General features: G+C 34.9%; 1 protein-coding gene across 2 annotated transcripts in view; it reads left to right on the top strand.

Moving 5' to 3' along the window:
- The window catches only part of LOC129255861 (arf-GAP with GTPase, ANK repeat and PH domain-containing protein 1-like), a 40657-nt gene that overhangs the window by 7038 nt on the left and 8944 nt on the right, over nucleotides 1–24675 (top strand). The window contains exons 4-12 of one of the 2 annotated variants that reach the window (XM_064096428.1): nucleotides 4307–4441; nucleotides 6795–7159; nucleotides 15902–16021; nucleotides 18452–18556; nucleotides 18932–19109; nucleotides 21022–21186; nucleotides 21941–22081; nucleotides 22916–22992; nucleotides 23796–23964. In XM_064096428.1, the coding sequence (XP_063952498.1) occupies nucleotides 4307–4441; nucleotides 6795–7159; nucleotides 15902–16021; nucleotides 18452–18556; nucleotides 18932–19109; nucleotides 21022–21186; nucleotides 21941–22081; nucleotides 22916–22992; nucleotides 23796–23964 (1455 nt within the window). The remainder of the gene's footprint in view (nucleotides 1–4306; nucleotides 4442–6794; nucleotides 7160–15901; nucleotides 16022–18451; nucleotides 18557–18931; nucleotides 19110–21021; nucleotides 21187–21940; nucleotides 22082–22915; nucleotides 22993–23795; nucleotides 23965–24675) is intronic. The other variant, XM_064096427.1, reaches the window with a different exon arrangement.

The raw sequence follows: 24675 nt of genomic DNA, 5'->3' as shown, positions 1-24675 counted from the left end.
ATATATACGTTCTATTCCGTGCGTACGCCCAGCCGAGTGTGCGCGCAAAACCGAGAACCTGTACTCCGAGGAAATATTTCCTCGGAGTACAGGTTCTCGGTTTTGCGCGCACACTCGGCTGGGCGTACGCACGGAATAGAACGTATATATCGGTGCAAATAAATTCGTTTAATATCGTCTAGAACTAGACTACGGCAGATGCCGCTTGGGCTCGAATAATGGAAATATTTGAAATGTATTATTTCTTCATTTTTCCATTGTGCTTGATATGCGCAAATAATTCAGGGTAAGGGTCACGAGACTCACGACTGGCCCAAATAATTCAGGATTGAAAGGGTTAAACCGTTTAGGATATTTTGTGTAGGAATTGGCTACTTGTGGTTTTCAAGCAGCACTGTAATTAGTCATTGTCTAAAAAGCCTCTGTTAAGCTTTGGGTTTAAACAAGAGTTCATAAACCAAAAATATATCCAACAAACAGTGTTTCGATGCTAGGTACCTAGAGGGGATTTTGAGTATGTTGAACATTCGGCTTGATATAAGAAGAAGGAGCTCAGTGTCCATCAGATATAAACAAGGTAATTTGATTGCAAAATTATTGTATAACTTATATTTTCCAATTTTTCTGCCTGTCTTATTTTATTTTCGCAATTATTTATAAACTGATGAAAACATCACTGTTAAACTTTGCTCAAATTGGAGTGACATGCTCTTGTCAGACTATGAGGTGTAATTCGAGACAAAGGAGAAATCTGGCTATGAAGAAGGCATAAATGTTGACTGTGCAGCCGAGAATCCAAGTTTACTGAGGAAGTTGTAATTTAATGTTTGCAGTTTCGATGATTGTCAAATATTTGTAATAAAATACACATTTAAAATGTGAAGCTATGTCATGAATTAAATGAGACTGTTGCATGTTTTTGTGAGGCAGTTTCCAACTTTTCAAACGTAAAGCAATCTATTCTTTGAAGAATCCTCTCACAAATATTTAATCCATATGAGAGACTGAGAGTCTGATCTTGGACCGACATCCCTCATCAATAATCTCCATCTCATGAATTCATTGACCAACCAGACTTCTTTTCAGTCACAATATACATCAATTTGGTTTTGAAAGTACTCAAGGAGAGGCGCAGACAATCAGCTTTTCTGCTACAAACCTCTCCATTTACAGATCCTCCAGCGTGTCATCCATTTGGAGCTAAAAAGGCGCTTACTTGGTACAAATGTATATCAAATAATGCCTTTCTGTCCTCGAGATTGGTGAAGATGGTGTCGTTCAATATAGGTCCTAATTTGATTTAATGTTTTCACCAACTGTAAATGTCAGAGGTTAGCTCTTATTTGTTCAGACAGTTTCTCCGTTGGCTTGGAGAGGATGTTCAATAAAATGGTATATGACCTAGTTTTAAGGGAGAGTAGATAAAACCAAGGAGCTTTATTTGTTTGTTGTCCCGTCCAAAGAAAGCTTCTGACTAGCTAAAGGCTCCTCCGTTCATTTCTCAAAGGAGCTGTATTTTGAAAAGATGTTATACAGATGGGGGGGGGGGGGTATTTGACATGAAGACTTGTTTGGGTATTATGAAAAACCTTTGCTCAAACTCATCACATTTATTTTTTAACATTGATTCCTTTTAAATTTGTTGTACAAAATATCTAGCAATCGGCTGTGTCACAAAGGAACAATGAAAGTTTCACCATGCACAAACATATTTTGTGTTGCCTAAAAACCCATTGGTGGATTATTTGTTCTTGGGTTTTTATTGTTTTTGGATGATTTTAATTGAATCTTTTGCATAAATGTATTTTAAGATTACCAAAAATAAAGATATTTGACATATTTTGTTAATTTCCCCCTCTTTCTAAATCTCTTTAGATGTTAATTCCCCTACCTCTATTTGGTCAGTCTGCTCTCGTAATTAATTTCTTTAATATGAGGATGATTCTGTCCTTTTCTTTCTAAAAGTTTCTATAAATAAAAAAGAGTGCTAGTGTTACCTGAAGATATCACATTGAGACTGAATTCAACAAAATGTTTTGTGACATTTTCATTTAAAATGATAGATCTGCTCCCTGGTACTGATCCACCTATCTGTTTGTGTACATACCATGGCACAGATGATGCTTTGTTCTAAATACAAGACAACTATTTCAGTGCATCTCTTATTTAAGTAGACCATCGGAAACTTGATCTAAACACACATGTCTAAAGATAGCTTATTTTCAATGAGCTGTGACCATATATGGACATGGTATAGCTTTCTTCAATTGACATTTTAGCAAAGGTTAAAGGTAAAGCTTGTGTCCAGAAGAAACTGGTAAAATGTTGCTCTTTATACTAAATGCCATCCACAGTTGTTCTACCACAGGCTATAGAAATTGATAAAATCTGAGTGTTTGTCTCTTTCAGGCTTAGAAGAATATTGAAATGCAATAAGAAATAAATCCCACTTTTACCTGAAATTACCATTTCTATTGAGTTTCCATACCAGCACTTTTTAAGGTATAGTGATGCTATTATTTTTTTTTTGGTATAAAAGTCTTAAACCTGTATCATGTCAGTTTATTGAAGTGATATAACATTTGTAGACTATATATAAATAATATTATCATTTTATTACAGTACCTGAAAGTGGTTGAAGTATTTTAATGGTGGTTGAAAAATGACACTCTGAAATGAATGTCTCTTACTGTAATATCCATTGGAAATTATATAAATGAAAGATCCTTCCAATGGCTGTATTGTATTTTCTCTCATGGCGGGAAATATATTCACATCTCTGCTGATTGTATGATGGTATCCAGTGCATTTCATTCCAATTTGTTTTTGTTGGTTTCAGGGGATGGATAAATATAAAATCATCTTTATACATTTCAACAGGATTTCATTTTTTTAACTCCAACATTTAATCTGTTGATATTTGGTTGCCCCCTACCCTTTAAAGAGAGAATATTTTTTTCCTAAATCAACATTTTACAATGTATGATAATCAACATAATGTGTTATTTTATAGTTAGAAATCAAGTTGATCTGTACTGTAACTACTGTTGCCTGTTAGAATCTGCCTGACATCACAGCCTACATGATGTAGCAGGTGTCGTCTTAGAAATAGATGAGAAATATTCATTGAAGTGTGCGTCCTACAGCTGGATGTAAAAGCCCAAAGGCGTGTGGTAGTCACCTCTGAACACAATTATTTATGATAGTCAGTCCCACATGATTACAAAAATAGTATATTGACAAAAGTACATGTAGTTCACTATTAAAGCAACCTTATTGAACTGCAGTAAGCCTACATACAACTAGGTGGAGAAAAAACAAATCGTGAAACAACTTTCAAATATATTCCCAGTGAAAAAAAATTGTTTTAATCACTGACAATTATTATACCTCCTTGCAAACCCTGAATTTCAATATTTCAGGGCAAGGCAACTTTATATCAGGCATCTTTAATGAGGTGGGGGGGGGGGCATAGAGAGTGACCGATCAATGGGTTTTGGGGCCATTTATCCAAATTGTTTTACACAACATGCTACCACTGGTTTGTATTGTTTCTTTCTATGGATATATTACATATTCATATTTTTTCAGTTTGAAATAGAATTTAAAAAGATGTATTCGTAACTCATGAAAAAGTAGCTATGTAATACCAATGCAATTGACTTTATCTCTTGAATGCCCCCTTCCCACAGTAGCGTAATGAGCCCAAAATTTTGAGGGGGCACAGCATGGCGTGTGAGGCAAAAGCCCAGAGTGAGCGAAGTGAGCAAGCAAAAAAATTTACCTTTGTTGAATGAAAAACTAATAATGTAAATTTTGTAAGATTTTTACATGATTTTGAGAAAATAACAACATTTGTTTTTATTTTCTTTCTATTTCTATTTTTTTTCTCGGTTGTTTAATTTGGGGGCGGGGTGTTTTGCCCAAGCCCCACCCCTATCTGAACGCCTATGCCCTCCCATATCTCTGATGTCTTGTCATCGCAAGGTGGCTGTACTTCTGTTTACATTGTGTTATTCTTGCAATATACTTTAATGAAACAATAAGATGGACAACCTTCTAGACCTTTGTAATAAATAGAGCAGTGCGCCATGTGAGACCAGGGAAATCTCTTTCCCTTGACGGACATCGAGTAGCCAAAAAGTTCACTGCTAGACTGGGCAGGGACGATAGACCAGGCCAAACTAATTGCTCTCTCTCTTTCCCTTCCATGATTAATATAGCAGATGACACCCTTTATCACCTATTCCTATACACTATATCATATAAAAACACGGCTATCTTTTCATTTTGATTCCCGTCGCAGATGCACTAACGCAAAACTCACCGAGGCTGATCGACGACACAAAAGCCAAGAAGCTGGCGGCCGATCTCAAACGCTGCCCTTACTTTGAAACATGTGCAATGTATGGACTCAACGTAGAAAGGGTCTTCCAAGATGGTATGTATTTTGAATATGATCTCTTTGCCGGATTGATTCAAAGTCTATTTATCTCTGGTTTTAATTCCCTAGATATTCACTTGATATTGAGAACAGGGACCATAGAGTAGACTTGCTATATGATGTCACTTCCATATGGTTTTTCTCTTTTTCCCTTTTAACATTTTTTTTTTTTTTGTATTTTTCAAAATCTCAAATGATGATTATTTGTTTGTGGATTTTTTTTAGTATTCATATTCAATTCTCTTTATCACATTTTCATTTTTGTACCTAATAACATAAAGAGGCACAGTCAATCTTATGATAAAGTTGTAAGTGATATATGAAATTAATGTGTGTCAATGTAAAAAGTTGATGGTTTGATTTTTTTTTATGCAATCAAAATTGGCCCAGAAAAAAAATTACCAAAATATAAAGAAAAATTAACAAGGAGGTTTGTAATTATGTGGGTAGGCCTACTGTTTGAAAAGTCATACTTTTTTGTAATATATAGCCAATGAGATTTTTGGTTAATTTGAATATTGTATATAAAGCACTAGGCACAGCTGATGTGTGATAATAAGAACTATTTTACTTAAAAGTTACTAACAGTTCATGAGTGATATTCCAGATCATCTTCTGGCATTAACAAAAATATATATATTTTTTTTCTATTTGGGGGGGGGGGGGGTAAAAAATTCACCTGAATCTTTTCAGCTTCAGTAGTGTAAATCCCCTTCCATGTAAAGAGTAGAAGAAATGCATTGCACATTGGAAAACAAAATAGATGAGAGAGCGAAAGAAAGATATATACACCCCTCTTTGTGCGAAAGTATACATGATAGATGCAGAGAGACAACGAGCAAGGTGAAGAGAGATAGTGTGTATGATTTCTTGACCAGACGTACAGGTATTTGTATACATAGACGCATCTGTGAATGGAGATGTCAGTAAAACGAACCCACTTTTATTTCCCACACCAGTTAGAGTCCATTACCACTTGCCAATATCACTGCCAGCTCTCCATCCTACCGACTGGAAATGCCATCGAGGGGCACTCATCATGACTCGTTCACACGAGTGAAATAAAGCAAATTCTTGTAAACAGTAGGCCTATAGGCTATACATGTATACTGCTGTATGAAATTAATATAGTTAAATATTTAGAAAATGCCATGTGTGATTGGACTTGGCATCTGATTTTACGAAAGTAAATCATTATTTTAGATTAGGTTTCCTACTTTGTACTTTGCTTTAAATTTGAGACATTTAGTGTGTCTTATTAAACAGTATTTTTTTTTTTTAATGCTGATACCATTTTCAAAATCAGATTTTTGAAAACTAACTTAAGAAACTTGAAATAGTTGTTGAAAAACTGACATGGAAAAATGATTAATACAAATGATGTTTCAGTCTTTTTACTTTTCACAAGGGTACGTGTGACATGTCTTTGATGATACTAAGACAAGCAGGCATATTTGTCTTTTATCTGAATCCCCTTTCACACATAGAATGGATTTTCTTGGTGTGAATGAGAGTGGGATGGTAACCTCCTAATTCCCTTTCATTCAGGGAGTGGTAATGGTATAAGGATTGAAATCTGATGTATAAGTCAAACCTGTTGGTGCGAAAGGGGATGGTTTTCAGGATGGTAACCGAACAACTCCCATTCACTCATAGGAGTGGTAAGGGTATTAGAATTGAAATCTGATGAAAGTAAAATCTGCTGAGGTTTTAGAAAATGGATTGTGATTCAAATTTGTAACAAAGTTCAAATGTGGGATGACTGGTCATATGAACCAAGAAAGCATTTTGTTTAATAAAACTCACCAGTCATTATTAAAGGGGAAATTCACCCTGGGTTTTTAAAAGTTGATTTGACCAAAAAACAGAAAAATAAAAGGAACATTTTGGTGAAGATTTAGCGAAAATCCATTATTAAAATAAATGGAATTATGGATTTTTTTTAATTGATTTTAGTGACCTCACATGTGAGCAGCTCCCCTATATGTCAATGTAAAATAAATTCCATAAAGTGTTATTTTCTCATAATATTAAAAATTATTTTATTTCAGCATATACTAGTAATAGATCATTAGACTCGTTACTTCTTATCTGCTTCTATACTTTCAGTCACCATGATTCATCCAATGGAAATTCGTGGAATTGATATTACCTGCCATATGGGGCTGCTGTTTGCACATGACGTTAAAAAAAAAACTTGAAAAGTTTTCTTATTATCGCATAACAGCATTAAACTCGTAACTGCAAAGACCATACTTGTAGCTTCTCCTTCGCCTAGATGGGCTAACCTAAACACAAAATCCATGGAAAGTTATAATCTCTTTGTTCTCTTTTCCCTTCTCTATTTCAGCCGCCCAGTTAATAGTGGAGAAGAAGCACTATCACCCGATGGCGTCCCTCTCCAACTCGAGCAGCTCCCTCCCCAGCACGCCCCACTCGGTGCGTAGCAACCCCTTCCCAGGTACCGCCCCCTTCCCGGGTCCAAACACCCTCTCCGCCCCTAGCGTCAACCAATCCAACAGCCAGCACCACCACCAGCAGCAGCAAGGAGGGGGAACCACTGGCTCCATGGGCTCCAGGAAAGGCAGTAGAGACTCCATCAGAGAAGGTTCACAAGGATCCAATCAAGGCTCGGACAGAGGACCGCTTCAACCAAGCCCTAGCAGTACACCCAACTTCACAAGAAAGTCCAGGAGGAAATCAAATCTCTTCACGGTAAGTTGGACGCAGTTGTGGTTCACCAAGAAATGTTCTGCGACATTATGCATTAGGACATAATGATAATAATAATAGCTATTTTTTATATAGCGCTTTTCCCATAATGGCCCAAAGCGCTTTACAGCATATTATTACCCCGGTCATCGAATCCTTGCATGCCTGCATACAATACATGCACCTACTCCACTCCCTGGGGAGCATGTAACGTTGTGTGATAGAAAAGTTGCAACGTTATGCGCTGGCTGTGGACATCATGCGTATGACGGTCAATGCATGATGTCAAACTCTGCAACATTATGCGTCACCGCAACATCATCGGTTTTAACATGCCCCACTTCATGGAATAACCTTTTGAAAGACGGTTATATCTTATTTGATTTTTCTTTTTTATTCTAACACCTTTTCTTCATAAATCACTTGGCCTCTTTTGCCTCGAGCACTCTTAAAAAATAGAATTGATCTGAAAGCCACTTTATCATCATTGTTATGATGATGATAGTTTGACCGAAATCTTAATATCCCTATTATGATAGTTTGACCCAAATCATAATATCCCTCTATCAACCATCCATGCAGCTTTGATAGCTCTGGTCATCTGTCATGTCATGCCTCAAGCTTCTATAAAAAATAACTCACTTTAATCCATCTAAGCGTAATATATATAGTGAAGTAGACAAGCCTCGCTTTCACACAAGTAAAATTTGTTAAAACCGAGTTTAAAGAACTGAACTACGAAGTTTCTGTACAATCTCTCTCATTCACATATAGAAAAAAAATCAGAAGTCACCTTTAAATGTTAGTTTTATTTGGCAATATTTCTGGTTAAGACTTTTTTCCATATTTATTGCAGTATAACGTGAAGACTTTTTGTGAATATTAGCCAAAAAAGAACTAGCAGGGAAAAGCTTCTTTGTGATAAGCCCCCCCCCCAACAAAAAAAAAATAGAATAAAATAAATAAATAAGTTACAAAATAAATAAATAAATTTAAAAAAATAAAAATAAATAAATAAAATTGTGAATAAATTGCACACATAAAGGTACAACTATGCAGAATTTTTCTTAAAGTAGTTACATCCCCTGAACCATTGCACAAAGTACTGACTTAATCCCCTTCAGATCCAAATTTCTTATCAAAGAAAGTCATTGAGAAAGATTTTACGAACAGATCTTTTCAGTTGAGTTTTGTATGAAGGCAAGGGTCATGATTTAATAGCTAAAAAAAAGAAGGAAAAAATGAATTGAAATATTGTGTTGTGCAAAGAGGACAGATGTTTTCAAATTCACCATCTCTTTGCTTGAGCTTGCAAATGCAATATGATCACCTGAAAGTCGTCACATTCCTGCAAAAATCAGAAAAGACAGAATTTGGTATTATCGACACCTTATGAAACTACTTTTGTAAATTTGAAATGTCTGTTTTTACCGTAAATGTTGCTCGTCTGTTATGGTGGGAAAAAACATGATTTTTTTTTGAAGACCAGTTTCACAACGTTATGGAGCAATATGTCTCTGCTTAAGTTGAATGTCTCGAGATCACATGAATCATTTCAACTTGGGTACAATTTGAATTAGAAGATGTTCTTATATTAACACTTGTTTTGGGATTCAATTCAATATTATGCTTGGAGTGATTATTTGACTTACAGAAGGTAGACTTAAGCAGAGTCTTCAGTATTTTACCAAATTTTATTAGAATTCAGAAGAAGCATTGGGATTTATATGCTTACGTGGCTGCTTGTTGCTTGTGGCTTAAAGATAAATACCAGTTGTGGTAAGGATCTCAAAATGTTCGAACAGAATCCAATGAAATTACCACCAAAGCGTATGTATATAAACAATCATGTCCCAAGTAGCTCTCAAAGAAAATGCGTAATTGCTGAGATATGGGCAAATTAAGCATGGAATTCCATCAAATGTTGGGTATTTTACAAAGCCATATTAATACACTGTCCCACATATGCTTTTCTGTGTTAGTGATCATCAGAATTATCGATTTTGAACTAAGATTACAAAGATATTTTTACATGAATGTACCAGATCTAGATGTATGATAATATTTTGACAATTAACCTTGATTTAAAAGACTTTCTCATGAAATAATTGATTGCGATAACTGCTGTATTTTACCTTTAAATACGGACAACCAACTATAGACCGATTTTCAAACATTATTTCCAAGGATTATTCACCCCATCTTGTTTGTCAGGATTATATGAATATTGATCATCTGCCTGCGTCTCTTGTTTTCCCCAAAGTAATCATCTCCTTGTCTCTCCCACTCACTGTACAAGATTTAACTGCTACCGCTACGCTCATAAAAATTGTTTATGATCCTGTTATGGATTGCATTATTAGCATTAATTATGGCGCTTCTATCACGATTCCCATCTATGAAATACCCCATTTATATCAGGGTCTTTATATCATCTTGTCTTGTGGCAGCTCCGGAGTTGCTGTGTAGCTGCTGCGAGATTGTGGTCAGAATTCATGTAAATGCGCCCTGGGAAAATGCTGGAGCGTTGATGCAGTGTTTTATTGCCCACTGTGTATGTGTTTGCCGTGTTTTTTTGCAAGAGTACCACTCCGCAGCTTTCTCGCAACAAATTTGAAATCAAGTGTAAATGCGGTATTTGACTATGATGTTAATTTTTCATAAACCTTTCGCTCCGAGATCATTTTTATTGCCTTTTGAGTGACTTTATCACTCTCTTACACTTTCAACATAAAGTATTTTGATCAGTTGTTGTTGATCAGTTTTGAATGATCAAAAGTTTTGTATGACGTTTCCTTCTCTGTTTTTTTTAACTACTTCAAGCATTTCATATCTCCAAAAATTCTCTTTTCACCACCCCCCCCCCCCTTAAGCTAAAAGAAAATTTTTATCTGCATAGAACTTGTGTCATTCCAACACTTGTCAGTGATTACATTCATCATTCAATTTTTTCGCTCTTCTTGTCGGCACCATTTTGAAAAATAAAGGATTTTTGTGTTTTTTATGCTTTCTGGGAGAGTGTACAGTGGGGAATGTGATATGCATGTTCAAATGTTGATTCAGGAATGAGTCAAATGTTTACAATCCATTTGCCAGAAATTCACCGTCTTTTTAACATATATTTTGTCGGACGTTACAGCGATATGTTAGTACCAGTATTTGCTAAGACCATGATATTTGATTCACGATCCCTGACTGAAAGACCCTTTATAAGTTCAGGGGGAAAAGAGACAATTGGAGAATTCAAACACTTCTTCTATTATAAGTCATATTAAGATTCTCTCTTCTGTATAGCTTTAATTGAAAGTAAGTAATATGCATAAATCGTGATCCTCTGGATTTGTATAAATCTCTTGTTTACGCAGAATTTTGTTCTGATGTCGATAGATGGAAAGACATCCGCCAGTTCATCCCCCAGTGTTTCTGTTTATGTTGCAGTGAGTGGCATGCTGGAATGCAATGAAAGAAGATGCATTTTCCCCTCCTCCCTCCACTCCATTTCTGGGGCCCGTCTTACAAAGAGTTGCGATTGATCCGATCAATCGCAATTATGGAAAGCCGGCAAAGTCAACATATAAAATGCATGTTTGTTCAAAAATTTTTTTTAGATATGAATGTATAACAATTATTTCATTGATTTCTTGACAATTGGGTGTTCTCTTTTGTTTACAAAGTTTGTTTACAAAGGACATTTTGCAAATTTCCTGTAGAAAAAGTTATGACACTAATGGATTTCCATAGAGTTACGATTGATTGGATCAATCATAACACTTTGTAAGACGGGGCCCTGATCTTTTCTCTATATTCCTCTTATCCATTAGTTTCATATCAAATAGGGTTGTGTAGTCGAAGACTCCACCAGGGGCCTGTAACACAAAGTTTAGCAATCATCATTTTTTTACGATTGATTGCATAGGCTACAATGTACAAGTGATCATGAAAATCAAGCGCACGATTAATTGCTAACCTTTTGTGTTACAGGACCAAGAGTTAGGATTAATCATACAGTTGAATTTCACATAGTGGTCAGTGTAATTGAGCACAGAAATCAGCCATGTGATTAAACGCTAAGCATTATGTACAGGGCCAAGGATAGCTAATTGAAAAATTTGAAATTGTTATTTGATGTGAAAATTTTCAACCTAAAAAATTCACATTCTGATCTACACTATTAATAACTGTATACTGATTTTCATTGTTCAGAAATATTTTGTTCCCTTCGGTTACTTGATCTGCCATTGAGCTGTTAAAATAACATTTTAGATAATGGCTGCTAAATGTGTTTCCCTTATTTTGCATCATTCGGTAAATACCTGTTGATTTCATTCAAATTATATTTCACAATTAATATACAGTCGGTTATTCTTTATCTAGCATAGGTCCCCCTTCCCCCATTTCTCTCTCTCCTTCCCTCCCTGCCCTTTATTTCCCTCTCTTTCTTTCCTTCTCTTTCTCTATCTTTATTTCCTTCCTTGTCTTTTCTTCACATCATTTCTTTATAGTTTTCCTATTTTTTATTTGTTCAAACTTCGAAGGATTGTTGCATGTAGCATGTTTGATTGTATGCTCCCTGATGTTTTTCCCCAACAATGATACAATATACATTTCATATTTTCCAAAGCATGTTTTTATTAGATACATTAAAAAAAAAACCACTTCCTTCAACCCCCCCCCCCCAAAAAAAAAAAATAATAAAAATTATTGAATAAATAAATACATAAAGTGACCTGCTCATTTTACCACCATTCAATTTATTTGAATTATTCTTTTTAAATTCATTTGTGGGGTACTTATGCTAAAAGAAATTTGATAAACCTTGAGTTTTCAATATAAATTCTTCAACACAACCCATTGTTGGTCTCCTGCATTCCACACTGCATATTTCACATTTATTTTAGATACTTTCAGCTGTCGCTTCTGATTATATTAAAGGTAAATGCTAGTTTTGGTAACGATATCAAAATGAGTTCGTACAGAATCCAATGAAATGACCACCAAAGTGTCTGTTTGTATAAATAAAACGCATGTGCCAAAGGATTCTGGAAGAAATTGTGTAATTGCTGAGAAATCAGCAAATAAGCACAGGATTCGGGTAGAGCGTCAGGCCCGACGCTCTAAGCAATAATTATACACAGTCCCACGTGCGCTTATCTGTGTTGGGGAAGTTCAGTCTGAACATTTTTCAGCGTAGATTTCAAGATTTCACAAAGTTCAGTTTATGTAATAGTACCAGATCTAGATCCTCGATGATATACTGACAATTAAGCCTGGTTTTACAGACTTTCTCATGAAATCAGTGTTTACTGCAACTACTGGAATTTCTCTTTAAGCAATACAATGTATTTGGTGCTTTTTATGTATTTTGTTTGAAAGCAGAATAAAATGAAATCAAACCAACAAACAAAGTGATACATTTGGCCAAGATGTTGTCTAGCTTCTCACATCATTTGTACATTGAACCACGGAGGAATAAAATACAAGTATACCTCCTCCGTGATTGAACTGAATCCTGAGATGTCCTACGCACTATGTAATTGGTGGCCTATCATTTCATCAGTGGACAGATTGAAAGCAAAGCATTTCCAATTTCACTTCATTTCATTCTCTTTATCTCACCATCGTCTTGCCTTGTTAAAGGGGAAGTTCTTCCTAATGTCATATTGCTTTATGTTTGATAGCAGAAAATTATAGATATTGATGAGGGTTCTTGCAAAAAATCTATCAAATAGAATTACTATCAAATAATATTGTGTCGATTTTTATGTTTCTGGATTTGTGATATCACATATGAGTAGCTTTTCCATATTAGATAAAATTATATTTTCTCAGAAATTTGAAAAATGAATTTACCTGTTGATTCAATGTATGTATTATATGACTTTATAAGACACCTTGTTTTACAAATGCTTTTTAGAGAAAAAAATACATATTCAATCAGCATTAAACTATTGAAAAAAGGGAGAAGTTTATGGAAGGAATTATAAATACTAGTACATGATGCATGGGGGTTGCTTTGATGTGACAGTCACCAAATTAAAAGGAAAAAAAGGGAATTCATATCTGTTTATGTTAGATAGTTTTTGTTCAATCTTCAATGATGGTTTTTCCTTTCCTTTTTTTTTTTGTTGCTTTTATTATAAACAACTTGACACCTTCATGAATTCCCCCTTTAACAATACCAGCCCCGTTTGATTGTGAAGGGGCACAGAGGAAGAAAGTCTATTCAAAATAGGCAAAACTGGTTTGACAGATTGCATAAAAGCTGAACTTTTGAACTTGATACTAAATATGACCTCTTTGCTGTCCAATTCTCAGATATGTCACATTTGGTGATGAAAATACAATGGGTTGACAAGGATGTTATGGTTGGAGTGGTGTATAGCCTTTAAACTTATCCCATATCAAAATTGCTTTCAAAAAGTTACAAATTTTCCTATAAAAGATTAGATTTGATAAATATCTTTTGAAACATGTATATAAGCCTGTAGATTAAACTATCATTGCAAATGATAATATGAAACGATTGAAATTGGAAAATAAATAAATTTAATTGAATTGAGTAATTAATTAATTTGATGTCACTTTTATCAAAGAAATATGATATCTCTTAAAAAGACCTTCCCAGCATGGTACATGTATACCAATGCATGCATGATTTTATCCTTGCGCATCTTAATTATTATATAAATTATTAGGATGAGACAATCCTCGTATCAGGACGTATGTATCTTGTATCTTGCCCCCACATGTAAAGATGTATGAATACTAGCTTTGGTCGTGATCTCCAGCGAGTCAAGGATTTGAGCAAATATCAACCTGGAGGAAAGGAGGAGGTCTTCTTAAAATAGACAAAGAAGAGTGGTTGAATTATAATGAAATCGGTTGCCTGTTAGGAAGTCCAAGGACGGCATGTTCCATTTCAGTGTCTGCTTTATTTGCTCATTCGTCATGTTATTTTTTTTTTGGGGGGGGGGGCATTGTCTTGGCTTCTATAATCATGATTTTTAGAATATAGGACAGGTGAAGTGCCCTTGCACGATTTCCTAGAACCTGTGCCTCTAAAATGTAGACCGACTGATCAACAAATAAAGTATAGTGAAATAGGAAAGCAAATTAGCAAGGCAACAAGAACTGGCTAGTTTGCATATTTAAATTAACAACAACAACAAATCTGATTCAATACCCCCTACAAACATGTCAGAAGCAATAATGAGTAGGCTTTCGGATATTTTTTTGATAGAGCGTGCCTGAAGTGACGTGAAATATGCATGCATGTCTATCATGATGGTATATAATCATTTAATTTTAAATCATAGAGGCTCCATACTATATTGAATGCAGAACTGGGGGCCGTTTCATAAAGCTGTTCGTAAGTTAAGAGCGACTCTAAGAACGACTGGTGAACCTTTCTTACGCGCTAAACCATCGCCAATGGTGTATACCATTTACCAAAAGAAAGGATCACCAGTCGTTCTTAAAGTTGCTCTTATATTACGAACAGCTTTATGAAACACCCGCCAGTTCATAATTACCACAGTTTGGGTACATTTCCTTTTACAAGCACGCACTCAGTTTATCACCAGCCAAGGCTGAATTCCTCAATATCAAGTACAACAAATATTCTTATTCAGATTAGATTGCGTATAAATTGAGAAAGTCACTATTTGATGAATTCAAAATCTAAGACAAACACAAAGTTCAATCATATTCATGATGCATGCCCTAGTTTTATCTTGCAGAATGCATGCAGGAAGAAAAATCGATTTGACCCACTTGATTCCCCTTTTATTCACATAGTCTCATGGAAAGTTTACAACAGCAGGTGTTTCAGGAGCATGAAAATAGATCGGCCAAAATGGTGTTTGATATACAGACAGATTTGACAATTTTTTTCCCTTTTCACTATAGATGATGGAAAATGGGGAGTGTTTCATGATGCATCTTGTCAGTGAAAATTTGCTCTGAGCCAATCAGAGGCAAGGATTTCAGTAGCTTATAACAGTTGTCAATGAAAATCACTGACTATTTGCTTCATGAAATGCACCCCAGGGGAATGTTTCATGAACCATTTTGTCAGCAATTTCAGTGAAAATTTGCTCGCAGCCAATCAGATGCAAGGATTTCAGTAGCTTGTAACAGTTGTAAATGAAAATCACTGACTTTATGCTTCATGAAATGCTCCCCTGATCGGTAAACCCATGTGGAATAGATAGTGTCAAAGATCAAACTACGGATGAGATATGGTTACCTGCTACTGCATCTTTGGGCCATTATTTGATCTGCTTTTTTTTTTTTTTGCATCGTGGGATTCTTGTTTCAAAGGAACTCTTTCGCATCTTTCATGATGTTTCTTCCCAAAATATGCACTCCAGCTTTATTTTCCCTTCTTTTTCATTAATTATTTGTTTGTGTATTTTTTTTTTTTGGGGGGGGAGAAACTGGTTGCATCAAGTGAATAATAATAATAAATAATATAGGATTTGTATAGCGCAAGTATCCACCTTGCTAGGTGCTCAAGGCGCTCATATAAAAAGTCATTGTTACATCAATTTTGTGTATTTTCTATACATGAGAATAAATTATATTGAATCTTGAATCTCACCATAAATGCAATGTAAGTATACCATCAGAACTCAAGTCAGAGGTAATAACGTGTGATGAATCACTTTGATTATCTTGCATTTTCCACCCAAAAAATTAAATAAATAAATGACAATAACAATGTGTTTTCATTTGTTTTTACAGCCCAACAAAGGCAAACCTCAAAATGCTGAGGCAAAGAATGGCGGTGCTGGCGATAGTAGCTCCCTTCCAAACCATAGTCAAAGAGGAATCGGTAGTGGAAGAAGTATTCCAGTCAAACAGGTAAATAAAATTCATTGATGATTGCTCTTTAGTCAGGCGCTCATTACATGATCCATTTGTGATCCGATTATGGAAAAGTTGGAAATTGAATTTTATTTGAAAATTAGTGCTATGAATTCATAAATCAAAATGACATGCTGACAGTTTCGAGCCTCACTTTAGAAATAAAAGCGCATTCAATTCTCTTACATTGTAATGACATTTTAGCAATTTTTTCATTGGCTGTGATTTAAATACAATTTCAACTTTACAATGACCACAAGGCTTGCAGCAGAGCACCTTTGTTACGTTTAGTAAACCTAATCCAAACTATAAAGAAGAAAAATATTACTTGTTTAAACTTTTGATATTCAATGCAAAACATGGTTTGTTAAAGAAAACTGGTCCATAGCATTTTTATGCTGCGGGCTTAAGCATACATTTCATGCTTCCTCTGAGAAGCAACATTTATTTATTAAATAGACTCACATCACAAAACACCCTTTTTAGTGTAAATGTTTTAACTTTTGAATTATTTTTACTGCTATGACTTACAAAAAAATTGAGCCACCCCTCGTTATGAGCTAAGTTATTCCACCAAACCATAATTACCCCTCCTGTTGATAACCTTTTATAGGTGATTAATTATTTGACATATTTCTTGAGGCGTGTGGACTGCCTTTGTATGTGTGATTTTATCACCCGTATAGTTTAAATTGCATGTCAAAAGAACAGAAGAGGTCAATTGGAATAATTAATGAGGCTGAACAGGATGATTTTAGTATTATGGAATAGTGATTTATCATAATTGTTTTTTTATTGAATTGGCCATTTTAACACTTAATGTAAATATTGTTTGGTTTTTCAAAAATTTTCCAACTCCGGGCAGTAAGTAGTAAATATTTTTTGTTAGTTGCTAATTCTATGGTGTATTTTGATATGCATGTAACATTTGTTTCTACAATGTTTAAGTTTGATGGCATGTGTCGTGTATGATTAGCACTAAAACATGTGGCAAGAAAGTATTCACAAAAACAAATTTGAATTCTACAAAATTTAAGAGAGGAGGATGCAGAGAGGAGAAGGAGGAGGAGAAGGAGGAGGAGAAGGAGAAACGGAGAAGGAGGAGGAGGAGAGAAAGAGCAAGAAGATGAAGGAAAATTAAAAAAGGGATAGGATGAATAGAGGAAAGATTTATTAAAAGAATGGAGAGGCAATATGAAATTTTTTATAAAAATGAAGAAGACGAAGTAGAAGAGCAAGGGGAGAATGACCCATGTGTTGGCTCAGTTGGTAGAGCGTCCGTCTCACAACCGGGAGGTCGGGAGTTCAAACCCCAGCCGCGTCAGACCAAAAGACGTTAAGAGATGGGAGTTGCTGCTACCCTGTTTTGCGTTCAACAATTAAAGGGATAGCGGCAAATTGGGCAAAACAAATTTTCGGAGTATTTCATTGCTGATGTCTGATTTCGAACAATAAAATATGGATTTTCATTTCATTAAATGCAGAAAAGGAAGAATGGGAGGAGATAAGAAAAAGGAGCGGAAAAGGAGAGAAGAAGTGCCAGAGTATATTATGAAATAGGAAAGATGCTACTGCTCCCATTTGTTGTATAAACAAGAACGCCTGTGAAATGCAAAGGAACATTGTGATTAAATTAGGATGTCATTCATACTGTATGATTGCCTCCAGCTGCCAATGTTTAGCCAGGTTTATAACAGGTGTTCAATAAAATGTAGTTCGATATGATTTAAGTTTGATGTCAACGAACTCAACAGAGTATTATATCAATGGGGTAGTAGAGTGCTTTCTTTAGTTGAACATTATTATCCAATTGACACATTTTGGAAACACTTATTGAAAATAGCCTTAGGGTATATGCATATACAGGCCCGTATTCTGAAGTCGGGTTTAACTTAGACCATGATCTAACTATTTGCCAAAATTTCAAATTTTTCTTTATATTGTATATTTCTTCTTTTGCTTTCATAATGAAAGAAAATACTTCAAAATACTTCAGTTATCATTCCCAGACAATTATGTACAATTTGAGTGTCAAATGAGTAAATAAATTGGTTGTGCACTGTTAAAGTTTTGTGCCCCAATTGGCTCACCATAAACCACAACTTTAGACCAGGGTTTTAATTTAAATCCTAAATTCAGAATACGGGCCAATGAGTATACAAAGAGAAATCAGCCAATGCTCAACTAACGTTCAAACCTCATTTTAAACCTTTATGAGAAAATTTTTAAAGTATGAAAGTAGAATAGAAATTAAATTAAATGCTCTAAGTGTGATATTAAGTGAAAAAAAATTTGAATTAGGATATTATTAGAATAAAAAGATAATGTGTATGTGTTGTGTGTGGTCATTCCCACCCCCCCCCCCCAACTTCAGCCATGAAATTTGTCAGACTAGTAAATCATTTAACTACTTATTCTTTTTTGTAGGGTTATCTTTACAAGAGGAGTAGCAAAGCATTAAACAAAGAGTGGAAGAAAAAGTATGTTACACTTTGTGATGATGGCAGATTAACATATCACCCAAGCTTACATGTGAGTATTACCGTTAACTTTCATTTCTAATATTTCTTATTTTCTTCTGAATGAATAGCGTGACTGGTAGAAGTACTATTTTTTATTTAGACAATTAAAAATAGGCTATAAAAATTATATATGGTAATGAATAAAGTTTTAAGAACAAAAACATAAAAAATTTGGTGATCCCAATCAAGATATTAGTGCCTTTTGTCAAAGAATGTGTAGCCTTGTAATGGTTACCTTAACAAGTGAAGAATATTTCTATAAATTGCTACTACGTTAAACTACAGTATACAGGTCTAACTATTTGTAATGTGTAGGTCAAACATTTGAAAGTCGATTTGATGATCACATTTTGAAATGTCTCTCTGACACTCCTTGTGTCTATAGGACTACATGGATGATGTACACGGCAAGGAGATCCGGCTTCTGAACACGACAGTAAAAGTACCCGGCAGGAGACCTCCTTTAGCTCGAGCTAACACCCAAGTAGGATCCAATTCATCAAACTCAGGGACCAACGGCATCGCCAACAACATGAAAGCTATGACGTTATCAGGGCACGCTGGTAAGTTCAAGATAAATAAAAGTTGTGGCTAAGATGAGGTACTTGATTTATTTTTGTGTTGTTCAGGGAGAATGTCATGAAATATGGTCCAATGCAAATGACTGCCCTCCCAATGCTCTCACATTTGAAGTATAAAGAATAACCCCCCCCCCCTACAGGTTGGGTGTAGTCCATTGAACAAAGAGAATGTGGAATTTGGGGTGATCATGATTTTCACATTTAAAAAGAGTAAAATTTTCAGGCAAAAAAAAATCTTAATTCCAAAATATTTAATGAAAATCTTTAAATTCAAGTCACAATCTTGAAAACAAAACTAGCATCCATGGAAAATCTGCCAGTCCTGTTCGCAGCATTTAGCATATATTCATCTGGATATTGTTCAATTGGAAATTGGATGAAAAGTATATTTTTACAGGAAATATATATTGCAATTGCGTGATGAAAAACATACTGTACAAGAATTTGGAATGCTATGTTGAGTCTGTTCAATGCTTCCTATTCTTAATTGTTCCTTAATTTATCTTTGTATTTGTACTGTTCTCTCTCTCTCTCTCTCTCTCTTTTTTTTACTGCGCCTTGGGCACTCTGCAGAGTGGATTTGGCGCATTACAAATCACATTTATTATTTTTATTATTATTGATATGAATGGACTTTATTAGGCATGCATCTATTTAAAAGGAAATACAACCAGTCCAATTACATCACAGTGACTGTATTATAACACACTGTTATGCAGCTTAAAGACATAAATGGTAACATAAAAGATCAACCATTTACTGCAGTACTCGCTTTTAATCAAGATTCATCTGATAGTGAAGTATGCATCTGGGAAAAGGGCCTGTCTGCAGATAGCGAGATATGATCTGGGGCATGGTTGTGGCAACCACAAAAAAGAGGGGGGGGGGGATGTCGGGAAAAATGCAGGGTATACCTTGTGGTATTGGTTACAGGAGCGGCAGCTCTTGATGAAGAAAGGAGGGTTGATTTCCCCATGAACATGGTCTCAATGTCATCGGGCTGACAGGCCTAATGCTTCATGCAACATTGCTCATCTTAGAAGGTTGGAGATGAGTCAGGGCTCGGGGACTCGAGGGTTGCTTTCTCGTGGAGAGAAGGAGCTCTGTATTCATGGGAAACATGATATTCTTGCTCTCTCTCTATACCTCTCCTTCCCCTTCTCTCACTCATCTCATCATTCCCCCCCTGTTTCATATTTACCAGTCTCTCTTGATCTCATTCTCTCTTTCATTCATTTTCTCTTTTATCTTTTTTTTAACTCCCCACAATTTAATTTCTATCCTTTTTCACATAACCTTTCTTGATTATGTCACAACTCTCCTTCTTTCTTAGCCTCACTTTCCTTCCCTTTTTTCCCCTCTCTTTCCCTCATGTTCTCTCTTTTTTATCGATCTCATTTTCTCACATTCTCTCTCTCTCTTTCTTGCCCTTTCTCACTTTATCACATGCTCTCATTCTCTCTTTCCTGGTCTCTCCCGTACTCCATATTCATCTTTTCTTTCCCTTCCCATTCATTCTACTCATTCTGTTTGACTCCCTATATTTCTCTAGCTGTTTGTCTCTCCAGTCTCTTTGAGCTTCTATCTTTTTCTCTCCCCCTCCCTACACACCCCCTATGTTTAGTTCCCTCCTGTAGGTAATGGTCTGTCATTATGTTACATCATGAGTAAATTAGAAGACGCTTTAAAGGCCAAGAATGGTTTTAAAATGTACCCTGATGAAAGTAACCATTGCTGTCTGCTTAAAAATGTAGTGCTCACACCTTCTCATATAATGTCGAGAGATCTACAGCCCTGAGACATCAATAAAGCTTGGATACTTATTTGGTATTCTGTCAGTGATGATCAAGCCGATTCTTGTTAGAATAATTGCCTTTGAAATTATTTTCCTCAGGACCCGGCATCCATTCCAACCAAGCAGCCATATCGAGAGACACAAGTAATCCGATGCTGTCACAAAGAGAAGTGCAAGAAGCGAAGACAAAGTCCACATCACTGCCACGGGATACGTGTTTCTCAGACGCTGTTGTCATCTCAAATTCATCTGTCATGCCATCAAGTAAGCTAGTAATACTCATCATCATTTTGAATGAATGCTCTGATTAATTGATAAAAAATGATGATGATAGATATTGTCTTGATTTTAATCACTTAAGGGACCTACATAAAACAAACCTAGCTTTTCAATAGATCCCTTCACTTTAATATATTGTGATTGTTGCAGTCTATCCATTGTTCCTGCATTATCTGTCTTGCATTGTTTGTATGTACTTGTGATTATTGGGGTTATGTCTTTGTGGATATCGAATGTGGAATATGAGTAAAGCAAATCAAATTGATTCTAATCAACATTTCAATAAGCTGTAAAAAAAAAAAAAACTATATAAGTGGCCACCCATCTAAACCCCCTGGCAAACATATCACTATTCAATGCTTTCACTAAATGGCTCAAATAGTTATTTGTCCTAAAAAAACTTCAGCACTGACAAAAGTCATTTGTTGACAGTTGACATATTAGCAGTCGGAGACCTGGGGCCTGTTTCATAAAACAAATTTACAATAACAGTTAAAAAAAAAAACAAGCTACCGAGATCCTTCAGTCTGATTGGTTGATTGTAGTTTTGTGATACTTTTTGTGCAATTGTTATTATGACCAATCTTTATGAACCGGTACTGGTACCCTGTGCATGTCATCCAATCAATGATCTTGCATTTTATTGTCAGTAGTGATAGTTAATCGGCGGACACGTGTTAATGAAATGACCCCTTGATTTCAAATCTTAGCAATTTCTTTTTTTTTCAATTTCTTTCAGGTATGTCAAACGGTGTAGATGCGCCTCTGTCATTCCCTCAGATGGGTATGACAAGTAAAGATGGGCACGGATCCAAGAAAAAACATAGAAGAATGAGGAGTTCAGGAGGAAATAAAAGCTTAGATCATCATCATTTAGAAGGTAAGAGATACCTACACAGATCTGTTCTTTCTTTATTTTAATGAAAATACTGCAGGTCTCATCAATGATGCACAAAAATCGTATTGCACATGCATGTCTTCTGTATAGAAGTTAAAAATAAAGCTTAACATCCTGAAAAAAGCACATAAATGTTTAAGTTGTTTATGTCTTTAGAAGGAAGGCTACTTGTAGCTAATGTTTTATGATTTCTTGCTCAGGAGAAATATCTTTGGTATAAATGTAGCATGGAAAGGGTGAGGAAACATTGGCAAAGAAGGAATATATGTAAAATTATATATATAATTTTTAACAAACGGAGATTTCTTATTGAATTATTCACTATGCTTTCATTATTTTCTTTCTCATTGACTTGCATTGTTTATCTCTCCTTTATTTATTTATATATGTATTTTTTTATTCATGACTTTTGGAGGGGTTACACTCCCTTCTCCCTTTCCAATCTTCAGTTACTTGTTTTATTGCTTATGAGAAAAGCATGTAAAGAAATAATTATATCATTGTGATAGAAATATATGTCAGGATAACACAGAAGAATAAAGATAAAGACTTTTAATTTGACTTTTTTAACATGTAAGAAAACAAAATAGAAAAAAGGTAAAGATAATACCGAAGAATAAACATTGTATTTTAATTTCACTTTTACTGAAGGTTCTGTTTTAAATGGTAGCTTATATATATTGTATGATAGAATTGTTCTTTCCTTTCGTTCTATAATTTGCAAGATTTCGAAACTCATGAAATCATAAATTTCTGGCATAAAAACTAGGACCTAACTTGATGTTCTGTTTTCTCATTTCTTTGTTCATCTCCCAGCAGAAAGTGAAGACTGTGAGTTTGTCATTGTATCATTAGACAATAGGCAATGGAATTTTGAAGCCACAAGTTCAGAGGTAAGCTTTCTAATTTTTGATTATTTTGAATTTATATGCCAAATATATATTTTCCAATGAACCCCGAAATGGGGCATTATCAATAAACTCTTTTAATTCAACTTTGAACTCTCGTCACTCTGTTGAGCATAACATTTATGTTAAGAATAACAATTTTGTGTCCTTTGATAGCATATGGAAGAACATTCATTCATTCTGCTGTAGATTTGTGTATTATTATATCTTTGAATAATACTCACACTATACTTTCAATTTGTTATTGTTTTCTATAGTATATTATGTTGTGTTTTGTTTGTAAATAGAAAGATACTATGAAATAAAGATGATTTTTGTATGTGAATATTCATAAATCTGGTGAGAAATTTCAAAATGTAGTTTTATGGAGTGTTTCAAGAAATTTGTAATCAATTGCAAATCTATTTACCCCATATCAATCATATTTCTTGCAAGTAATTGCAGATTGGTAATTGATTGATCATCTGTATTTTGCAACAAGGAGCGTTAGCTAATTTTTTACAGCAAAAATTGATATATCATTTGTAAAATTGCGACCAAAATTTGCAATTGATAATTATTGATTGCAAATATTTTTTTTTTGTAACAGCCCCTCAGAGTGACACCATTTGTGTACAAGTGTGTGGAACTCTGTCAAGGAAGCTGGTTCTGGCTCCCAAAAAAATAAATGAATAAGAATAAAAAATTAAGGAATTACCCGTTAATAAATAATGATCTCTAATAACACTGCAATGCCAGGAACAGAAAAGAAGTTATTTGGGTTCAATACATGGTGTTTGTTTAAATAGGAGAGAGATGGATGGGTGGTGGCCGTCGAGCAGAGGATATTAGCATGTCTTCAGACCAATGAGAGTGCAAAGGGTAAAGGTCAACTCTCCAATCTCGAACAGAGCGCCATCGTAGAGACCATTAGAAAAGTACGAGGCAATGGATCGTGTGTCGACTGCGAAGCACAGAGTAAGTTCTCTATTAAGCAGAACAAGAGCAATGTCCTTTGATTAAGGAACGATTCTATGCAAATGCATTTTTCCCTATCAAGTTAAGTTGTTTCATTAATCATGAGCTGCCGACAAATTTTTAATAAAAAAATGTCATATGATAAAATGTGCAATTATGTGGGGATATGACATCAACAGCTTGCTCATTTCATATTCATGGGTATGTGCATATAATTGCTACACCAAATAAATGCAAAATGTTAAGATGTCATAGTTTTATTATTCCTTGTCTAAATTTGATGAATTTTTCTCTATTTTTTTTTTTGTCTATTCAAATAAAATCATTCTTCAGCCTGGAGTACCCCTTTAAGTTCCTGATCTTTCTGCAAGATCCATGATTATTTCTTCTATCACATAATGTTTGACTGGAAAAAAAAACTTGAGTAATATATTTGATTTTGTCATCTTGAACCTTGAAGAAGTACTCTCCCAAAAAGTGTACACGCTGTCCTGTAGAGGGTTGTGCTGTGTCAGGTGCTGCCAGTGCTTCTGGTGATGTGGTGATCCTGTGGTGGTATTCTTGGTGATGACGTCATTTTAGATTTGTTAATGTTTTTATAATGTGAACAGAAATTGATAATTTCAATCAAATTATTTTCCCAATAATCTTTAATAGTCATTGAGTTTGTCATGAAATAATGCTGTAATTGTTGTTCTTAAATTTTTTTCT

This window comes from Lytechinus pictus, chromosome 3 (genome assembly GCF_037042905.1).
Source record: "Lytechinus pictus isolate F3 Inbred chromosome 3, Lp3.0, whole genome shotgun sequence".
NCBI classification, from domain to species: domain Eukaryota; kingdom Metazoa; phylum Echinodermata; class Echinoidea; order Temnopleuroida; family Toxopneustidae; genus Lytechinus; species Lytechinus pictus.
The sequence above is the reverse complement of the archived record's forward strand: the minus strand, read 5'-3'. Positions and strand labels throughout refer to the sequence as shown.